Here is a 10085-nt window from a genome sequence, read left to right as displayed (position 1 = left end):
ACGTTTGGGATGGGTTGAGCAATGCTCCTTCTCCAAAATCTAGTAGAAAGCCTTCTTCCCTGGACTGTAGAGACAGTTACTCCAACAGAAGCAGGATCAGCTCTTTTTAAATACCCTTGATTTCAGAAGACACCATGAAGAAGGAGCAGGTGTCCCAATACTTTTGTCCATTTAGTGTATCTGTGTGAATGTAAACACTGAGAGACACTGAGAGACTGTGTTGAAGAGAACAGTGCAGCTGATGGTGTAGCGTCACTATATTTAGCCACGGTGAAGCGTGGTTCAATTAGAAAGCACCCATGAAGATAGCAATACGAGAGCGTGTGTGAGTCTTTCCTCCTTCACACCCTATTATACATTTCCTCCTCACTTCTCGCGGAAACTCACAGCCTTTTCTGTCTCTGACTCTACTGCTCTGCTTTCTTTTTGCTCTACATTATTCTTAAGGCCGGTCTCTCAAACCTGTCCTGACACTTGGACAAGCGTCTTGTCTCGAACCGTCCGCCCACTTTGGTGACTGGGAGTGCTACCGGTTTCGTACCGTGAGTTTCTCTCTCTCTCTCTCTTTCTTTCTCTCTCTCTCTCTCAGCGTAGGTGTGTGTATGTGTGCATGCGCACTGCTACGCCGTCTCCTCTCCTCAGCATCTTCTCTTCATTGCTCTTGAAGGACCTCCCGTCACCTCTGCTTTGGGGTCTGAAGGACAGGACCTTGTGGACATGGATAACAGAGGCATGCCGTATCCCACGGTGTTCTGTGTGGACGGCCAGGTCGGATTCCCCCCGCTGCCCCCCAAGCCGGGCCAGAGGAAGGCCCAATACCAGAGATACAAAGTGACCCAGACCTTGCTCTTCTTACTGGTTATCATGGCTCTTTGTGGCATATTGGTGGAGGCCTGCTTCATCTACAACCTCTACAACACCAAGCAAGACAAAGTAAGTCCTCCTAAATATAAAAGAAACCCTAAAACTAGGCTGGTCAGCTCTTCTGAAAGCTCTTTCACTTTTGTCTTTGGCTTCTTTCTCTTTCTCTCTGACTTTCAGAAAGTCCACTTCTACTAAACGTCTTTCTGAATGTCCTCCAGTAGCAGGCAGATCGCGCCTCACCTTGCCTGGCTGTGAGCTGTGAGCTTTGCAGCCCTCGTTGTTTTTTTTTTTTTTGTCTAATTCAAGCCTTCGCTCTCCTCGTTTGAGCTATACCCGAGACCCAAATTGACCTCTTTATTGTCTATGGTGTGGTTTTTGACAGAAATGACGCTACTCACGCTGCTTTGATTGAGGGGGTTCGACTGCGTAATGACATGGCTGAAAGTGGAGTCGGGTTTTAGATCATACACGTGAACTTTCATATTAAAAGGGCATTGGGGGACGTGCGGTCCTGAGTCCTAAAAGGCCTGAGGATGCTACTTGTAAAGCTGCTTATCTGGGCTAGATATGTATAAAAATACTAATAAAAATAAATAAATAAATAAATAAGCATAAGAATTTTCCAAGGCCAGTATTTTCAGTTTCCATCCAACACCTAGTTTATCTAGTTAATCCTTCGGTCAAGTAAACCAGACGAGCTGCTGGTGGATCCAGACTCCTACAGTGGCTAAAGTGGCTCAGTGGCTCACCAGCATATCAGTAATAAGGATTAACTTCTGTATGTCTGTTAATTTGCGTTTATTCGTATTGGTCAAATAGTAAATTCAGTGGTGACATATGCGAGATATAGCATGGTTTTAAATTTGACCGTTTTTTAAAACTGCCCAAGGCCTAAAGGCCTTTCTCAGCTCTTTTTTTTTTGGCTACGAGGGTAAGGAGGCCTTAAAAGTCGCCAGTGAATTCCCAGCTGATTAGGGAACAAACACGTTGTTTAAAGAAGGCTTTATAATGTCACTGTGCTCAGCAGAACGTCTGCCAAATGTTGGCCTTGTATCTTCATTCATTTCTGAGATACGGAGGGGGTTAACCCTTTAACGCAGAAAGGCTTATTACACTTGGCATAGGCTTTTAAAGGGGGTTTATAGAGGACAATTAAAAATGAATAAATAAATAAATAAATAAAAATGTGAACTAACTATTTATGTCAGAAAGCCAGAAAAAATACCCAATAAACATTTATTAGAATTTTTCTGCTAAAAACATTTATATATTTTATTTTATATGATTATTTAATATAATGTTTTATACAGACGATCTGCTCTACTGTTTTACTGCATGGGACGGAGTGGAAACTGAGATACAGAGCTCCATGATGTGTCTCGGAAAAAACACTTTAGCATTTAATCTGGTCAGGCTCCTCCTCTTCTCATCTTCCTTGAAGCCCCCCATGAGCTGCAGTTTCCTCTCTGAACCGTGTGTGTTGCATGCTGTGGGTTAGCCAGGTCAGATGACCTGGTTAGCACTTGTCTGTTTGGCCTCATGCACCACACTGACTGCAGGTGTATCACAGCGATTACTGATTGGGCCTGCACCAGAGAAAGTGTCAAAACCTTCACTTTATTTCGGCTGTGTGTGTGTGTGTGTGTGTGTGTGTGTGTGTGCATCACATTCAATTTCTTCGTATTGTTTTGTGTAACATGTTGTAATACATACTAATATGTGTCTACGCAGCTTCTTCGTGAGAAAGAGGAAGCTTCTCGGCTCGAGGCAAGAAAAGGTAGAGAACACGCCGCTCAGATTCACTCATGGCGTCATTTCAGATTTCAGCATTTATTTGTACGACATAAATCCGAGGTCAATTCATGCGAAGACACTGAACTGAACCTGCTGATTTACCTACAATGTTCAGGACATGATGTTATTGGGCCCAATACAAAGTCAAATGCCAAATTTTAGCCTCATGTGTTGCAAAATAGAGGTAAAAAGGTTCCAAATTTACCTCACATGCACTTCTGTGTAATGTCACTGTGATACATGCATTTGTCCATAGTTTCATAGTTTCACTGCGCCCGACAGAAAATATACTTAGACAAAGTATCATTTGTTCAGATATTATTGCTACATAACCTTTAATAAGTCTGTGCTATAAGAAAAAAGTCAGATTTGCCAAAAGTATACACCAGCTTGCCATAAGGTGCAGTATAGAGTGTGCCAAGTCATAAAATGGCAAACATTGCAAATATGCATTTGCCTATAATGTCACCGTTCCCAGTAGAGAGTGTGTCCAAATGTAGCCTTATATCTTCATTACTTTCAGAGATATAGAGGTTTTAAAAGTTGAGTTGAAAAAAAAAATTACTACATAAAAGTATGATGATGTTTTGCTAAATTTATGACAATAAATCAGTGCTATTAGACACATACGTTGTTGCCAAGATGAGTAATATGAGTAATACATGCAAAAAGTAGGAAAAACACTATATATTTTGCAGTGAGGAGATATAAAGGGCTGACGTTGCTCCAAAAACAACAACAAAAAAAAGCTTTCCGGATCTTCAGGAAGTCATAAATGGCAAATATGCATCTCTGTGTAATGTCAGTAAATAATTTTTAGTTTTAGCCAAATTTTATTATTCTATTTTCACTACTTTTAGAGATTCAGAGCAAAAAAAAAAAAAAAAAACACAAAACAAAACAGTGCAACATAACCTTTCAAAGGTCTATGCTCTACAGCAAATACCATGTGCTGTATCATAAGTAATAAAGGCAAATATTTGAAAGATATCATATGTTAAAGTGTTAAAGTGTGGGGATATAACAGGCCATAATTGCCCCCACTGCATCTGAAATGACAAATACCTGCTCCACACTAAGGTACTGTGCTAGGAGTGATTCAGGCAAAAGTATGAAAACCCCACATGTTGTAGTAAGCAGATATGAAGGCCTAACTAAATATGTAATAGTTTATTTTTCTGTAAATAATAAAATGGCTAACATGTACCTCTGTATAAGGCCACGGCATGTGTGTGTAAAGCCACTGTGTCCAGTAGAAATCAAAGGCTTGTATCTTCACTACTTTCAGAGATATAGAGGCTTTAAAAGCAAGGCCTTGATTTTTTCAACAATTGGTGATGCATAACTTTAGATAAGTGCTATAAGGTAAGTACCGTAAGTGTGTACTGTGTGTACTGTAAGATATCATATGCTGCAGTGAGGAGATACAAAGGGTTCAATTTGCACATTTCAGAGCACAAAAAATTAAATAAATTATAAAAAGGCAAATTTTACTGTGAAACAAACGCTGATGTGTAAAGCCACTGTTAGTCATTATAGTCATGTATCCTTATTACTCTCAGAGATGTAGAGGCTTTAAAAGTAAGGCCTTGATTTAACTGCGACTTTTTGAAAGAGATCATATGTCGCAGTGAGGAGATACAAACAGTTCAAATTGCTTCAGAGCACAAAGTTGGCAAACTTGCATCTCTGTAGAATTTCACTGTGAAACAAACATCGGTGTGTAAGGCCACTGTGTCCAACAGAAAGTCACGTATCTTCACTACTTTCAGAGATATAGAAAGTATATAAAAAGTGGCTAGGCCTTGATTTTCTTTAGAAACAAATGAGGTCTGCAGAACAACTGAGGAGTCCAATACTTATTTGCCAAATGTTTCCTGTAATATGAGTAATACATGTGACTTTTGCTTCAAAGCACAAAAAAATCAATTATAAAAATAATTTATAAGTTTTTATACATAATAAAAACTTGCATCTCTGTAGAATTTCACTGTGAAACAAACATCAATGTGTAAAGCCACTGTTAGTCATTAAAGCTACGTGTCTTCACTGCTTTCAGATATATAGAGGTTTAAAAAGTGGCTAGGCCTTGATTTTCTTTCAAAACAAATGAGGGCTGCAGAACCGCTGATAAGTCCAATACTTATTTACTAAAAGTGTTTGCTGTAATATGAGTAATACATGTAGGAATTACAAAAATGGCATGTTGCAATACAGAGATACAAAGTTCCAAAGTTTTCTCAAATGAAAATGCCAATATGCACTTCTGTGTCATGTCTAAATTTTAGCCAAAAAAAACAAAATATTCTCAAAAACGACCTCTACATAATCTTTGATGAGTCAGTGCTCTACAACAACACACTTTTACCAACAGTGTACTATATCGTATAATATGAGTAATAAAGACGCAATTGTGAAACATCTCAAAAGTTGTAGTAGTATAGTAAGAGAAATAAGCAGAAGAACGGCCAAAACTGGATCTTCAGTGAGTCATAAAATGGCAAACGTGCACTTCTGTATGAGATCATTGTGAAACATGCATTTGTCTGTAATGTCACAGTGCCCAGTAAGAAGTGTGACAAAGGTTAGTCGTGAGTCTTTATTACTTTCAGAGCTGTGGAGGTTTTTAGTGGGACAAGGCCGCACTTAAAGGCTGTACTTAAAGGCTGTACTTACAGCAACAACTTAACCTGTGATAGCTCAGCGCTACAAAAGAAATGCCTTGCAGTCAGGGATCTACTGTGCTATGATTAATTAATGCAGATGTTGGTGTTGGAGTGGGAAGGTGTAAAAGATCAAAGTTGCACCAAAGCACATTTCCTATTTTCTGTTCTGGATCAGCTAAAAATGAGTAGTCCCTAAAAAGATCAGAGATCGAATTTAGACAAAGCATTTGTCTCTGTAGCACGAAGTTTCGGTTTAAAATACCAACTACTGGGTCTCAGAAATTTAACTGGGAACAATGTTATGACCTGAAAGAATTAAGCGTATTATATATATTTTATTATTATATATATATATAATGTATTTAAACACAATAATAATATAATAACTGTATATACTGTACCTGAATACATACACACACATTTATATATTTTTTATTTAAACATAAATATATATATATATATATATATATATATATATATATATATATATTAAACACAATAGTAATATAATAACTGTATATACTGTACCTAAATAAACACACACACACACACACATATATATATATACAAAAATGTTCCAAAATGACCTGCCAGATAAGCTTTTTTTCATGACTTCCTCCTCCTCCTATAATGGAGATACATTTTGAAGGATTTGTGAAATCTGTTTATACCGAATGCAGAAGTTGGGAACCTTTGTGCCGAAATTAACAATTTTTTTTTTTGATGTTTAAGGAGGAAAAGCCAAAGAACATATCACAGTCCCCCCAAGGACAAGGCGGCCTGCCTTCCTGAAGCCTTCCAAGCCTCTAGCACATCTGTCAGGTGAGGTTCATAGCACACCTCCTTTGTTACTTTGTCGAAATTCAGGACTCCCCGAGCACTAACCCAACACTCTTTCTTTGTTCACTGTTCTCTTTGTGCTGCTGTTCATTGTGAAGCTGGCAGCAGTCGGCCGGGCAGTGACTGGGTCATGCCGTGGAATGGCGAAGTGGAGGACCTTTATGAGCTGAAGTTCAACGCTGGAAAGCTGGAGGTTCAGAAGGAGGGCTATTACTACATCTACTCCAAACTCTGCTATAATGCAGGTGAAGGTTCGTTTTACCACGCGATGGTGATGACCACGCCACGCTACCAGGGCGTAGATCCCATCGAGCTTCTACGTTACCGTTACAGTGTTGGGCTCCCCCAAACAGCCAACACATCAGGCTCTGTGAGAAACAGCTACCTGGGCGGTGTGTTCCATCTGTTAAAGGGTGACACTGTTTTTGTCCTAGTAAAAAAAGGCACGGTTCTCCTGCAGTCTTCGGGGGACAACTTCTTTGGCATGTTTATGGTGTAGCCGGGCTGTTTTGGTATTTTGGATTCAGGACACTGACCATGACTCTCGAAGCTGAGTAGCACAGCTGGTAATGCATAATGCACTTATGTTTGATTGGACAGTGGACGTACTAAAGGTGCCATAAGCAGTGTGGTAATGCTTAGCTTGACACAGTATTGTATTGTATTGTTGGTACCACATGATCGATCACTGGAGTTTAGCCAAATTTGCAGGTAGCAGACTTTTTTCAAGGTTTACTGGAAAGGTGTACTTTAAAGCAGGAGCCCGAATCAGTCCAAAGAACATAAGCAAAGCAGACTACCCAGATAGCAGATGATTCTGGAGAGATACAGGCCATGGCAGGTGTACTGTTGGCCAGCTGGGCCAGCTGTAGAGACCACATTTGAACTCTGGGCCATGTAGTCTGTGGTCGTCATGTAGCCTAGTATTTCTATTTTGGGCCCAAATCGGCCCGAATGCAACCAGCTGTGGCTGAGTTTCAGCACTCAGATTCAGACAGTCATCGCCGTCATTCTACAGCAGTGTGTGGGCTAGATGAAAGTAGTAATCGTGGGCTAGAACTGGTCCATGACTCATTTGCTATGGTATAAATGTAGTAGTTGAGCCCTCAAATCCCCAAATCTGCAATTGATTATTTGACATTAAAAATTTCAAATCTAATAGCTTCCCAAGATCTAATAGATCTAATAGCTTCCCAAGATCTAATAGATCTAGATCTAAAAGCTTCCCAAGATCTAATAGATCTAATAGCTTCCCAAGCCCACTGTTTTATCATAATTGGCCTTTCCAGTTTGTTCTAATAGTAATGTTATATTGAGTCTGGAACTAAATTCTGCTTGGAGCCCTGCTTTAAAGTATCCAGTTTTCACCAGATCATCTTTTTTTTTTTACTGTATATAGCACAAACATGGACACGTAGGCTCGTCGTTGTCATTTCGCTTATGTGTTCCTCACTAACTTTAAAGCTGGAGTCACGATGGGCTCAGAAAGCAATGAAATATAAAGGCATCAGACTATCACCAACCATGGTGTCTCTTGGCCATCGCAGTCAGAATCTTACATATTTCACATATTATAAGTATAAACAAGCACTTTTTAATCTGGCAAATAGTTCCTATGCTACGACACAATATTAAGACTTTAAAGCCCTCCTGGAGACAATCCAGTGGTATTTTGAGAATTGTTAAAGGTGCCATAGAATGACAACTGGCTTTAACTTAGCATAGTGGAATCATAAGAGCTCAGTGTATGTTGTTGTTGTTGTTCTTTCTTAAAAGAACCCTTAAACTGCCCAGTAACAGTCTTGACGCATTATATATATATCTCCTCAAGATGGACCTACACACAGCCCACTAGCGAAAGCCTTCCGAGGCTAAACGCAATGACTACTTTAGGGGGAATATGAAGGCTAAAAACTAGCGCTTTCTGAAGCACTGATTAGAGAGAAAGAAATACAGATAAAGGCATCTGGGTCACAGCCAGAACAGAGACGGAGAAATGAGCAGGTGTTAGGCTAAAAGCTAACCCTACCAGACCCTACAACAATCTCTTCAGCTAGCTAAACACATATTGTGTCACTGAGAGGGCCCAGAGAGGACAGCAACACTGTGATAATACTCTGGAATACTCACAAAAAGTTAAAGCTAGTTTTGATAGGCTGTGACATTCGTTGCAGGACGTAAACCAGCGAATTACATTCTGAGGTAAAATAACAGGGTGGTAAATAGGCTTGTTAAACAGCATCTAAGCGTTTTCCTCCAACCTTAAGTCTCATACTTACTATTTAAACACCAAAGAACAGCATGAAATACTACAAAATACTCAAACAATACTTTATTTGGCACCTTGTAATACTTTTTAATACAAATTTTAATACAAATACCTACGGGTGTGTGGGCTGGATGAAAGTAGTAATCGTAACCTAGAACTCATTTGCTATGGTATGAATGTAGTAGTAGTATTTGAGTAGCCCTTAAATACAAAAATCAGCAATTGATAATAACACAATAGAAATCAACTGTATGTTGGAGGGTTTTACTGTACAATTCTTCAGACTGTCAGGTATAATAACTTTCCAAGCTTTTAGATAATTTTATCATAATTCATAGAAGGAAAATCAGCGAATTACATTCTGAGGTAAAATAACAGGGTGGTAAATAGGCTTGTTAAACAGCATCTAAGCTGTTTCATCCAACCTTAAGTCTCATACTTACTATTTAAACACCAAAGAACAGCATGAAATACTACAAAATACTCAAACAATACCTTCTTTGGCACCTTGTAATACTTTTTAATACAAATTTTAATACAAATACCTATGGGTGTGTGGGCTGGATGAAAGTAGTAAGCGTGGGCTAGAACTGGGCCCATGAATTGCTATGGTATAAATGCAGCAGTAGCCAGTTGTCTAATGTGTGGACAATTACACATTAGAAATGAACTGTATGTTGGAGGGACTTACTGTACAGTTCTACAGACTGCCATATCTAATAGCTTTCCAAGCCTACTGTTTTATCATAATTCATAGAAGGAAAATCAGAGAATTTCATTCGGAGGTAAAATAACAGGGTGGTAAATAGGCTTGTTAAATAGCATCTAAGCAATTTTCCCCAATTTTGAGTCTCATACTTACAATTGTAACTACAAAATACTCAATAAATGCATTCTATGGCACCTTGTAATGCTTTTAATACCATTCTGTTAATTCCAGTCTTTAAGAGACCCAACTAAAACGCCTCTAAAATCAAGGAATAGTTTGGGGATTTGTTCTCTTATGTTCTCTTATGTTTTCAAAGTTTATCTGTGTTTCACATTTATAAATGATAATAAATGCTGTGTATAATATATTCTGTATGAAAGTTTCTTTAAATTAAATGTGATTATTTAATGTTCACTTTTGTTTTCTATTTTTTACTTTTTTTTTTTTTTTTGGTCAAATAATAAAAAAAAATTTTTACCGTAAAAAAATGGTCTCTTGCTTTACAGTAAGTGCTGGAGGACAATTCCTTCCCAAGTGCGTTCGTAAGGGTATAGAAGCACGCTCGCTGCACGCAAGTTGCAAGGCTGTGGTTTGGCTTTTGCTGTTGGCCCACAGGCGAAAGCTAGTCAGTCAGTGACTGACACTCCGGATGTGCCATCATAACCATGTATAAGGCCTTTCTGTGCGCTCACAGCGCACTGTGCTGCTCTTCACCCTTCAGGCCTCCTTGCTCGTGGATGTTTGTTGCCTGCACTACGAGGGCAGCATGACACAACACTCTGCCTGTCTGATAAGCCACTCGCCTGTTCAGTTTTTCCCTTTCACTACACAACACACACACACACACACACAAACACAAGCCGATACATCTTTTGCAGTGATATCAGCTTTCATCTCCAGTTTACAAGGTAACATTTTTTTTTTTGGTCTGGTTTGGGTTTCC

At 39.0% G+C, this 10085-nt stretch overlaps 1 protein-coding gene across 1 annotated transcript; it reads left to right on the top strand.

Moving 5' to 3' along the window:
* Nucleotides 1–696: 696 nt before the first annotated feature.
* On the top strand, nucleotides 697–9493 carry tnfsf14 (TNF superfamily member 14). Its single transcript, XM_072674405.1, has 4 exons — nucleotides 697–933; nucleotides 2596–2641; nucleotides 6057–6146; nucleotides 6263–9493. Exons 1-4 carry the CDS (start codon nucleotides 718–720, stop codon nucleotides 6661–6663), a joined length of 753 nt encoding a protein of 250 aa, XP_072530506.1. The 5' UTR covers nucleotides 697–717; the 3' UTR covers nucleotides 6664–9493.
* Nucleotides 9494–10085: the final 592 nt, after the last annotated feature.

This window comes from Salminus brasiliensis, chromosome 3 (assembly GCF_030463535.1).
Source record: "Salminus brasiliensis chromosome 3, fSalBra1.hap2, whole genome shotgun sequence".
Classification (NCBI taxonomy): domain Eukaryota; kingdom Metazoa; phylum Chordata; class Actinopteri; order Characiformes; family Bryconidae; genus Salminus; species Salminus brasiliensis.
The sequence above is the reverse complement of the archived record's forward strand: the minus strand, read 5'-3'. Positions and strand labels throughout refer to the sequence as shown.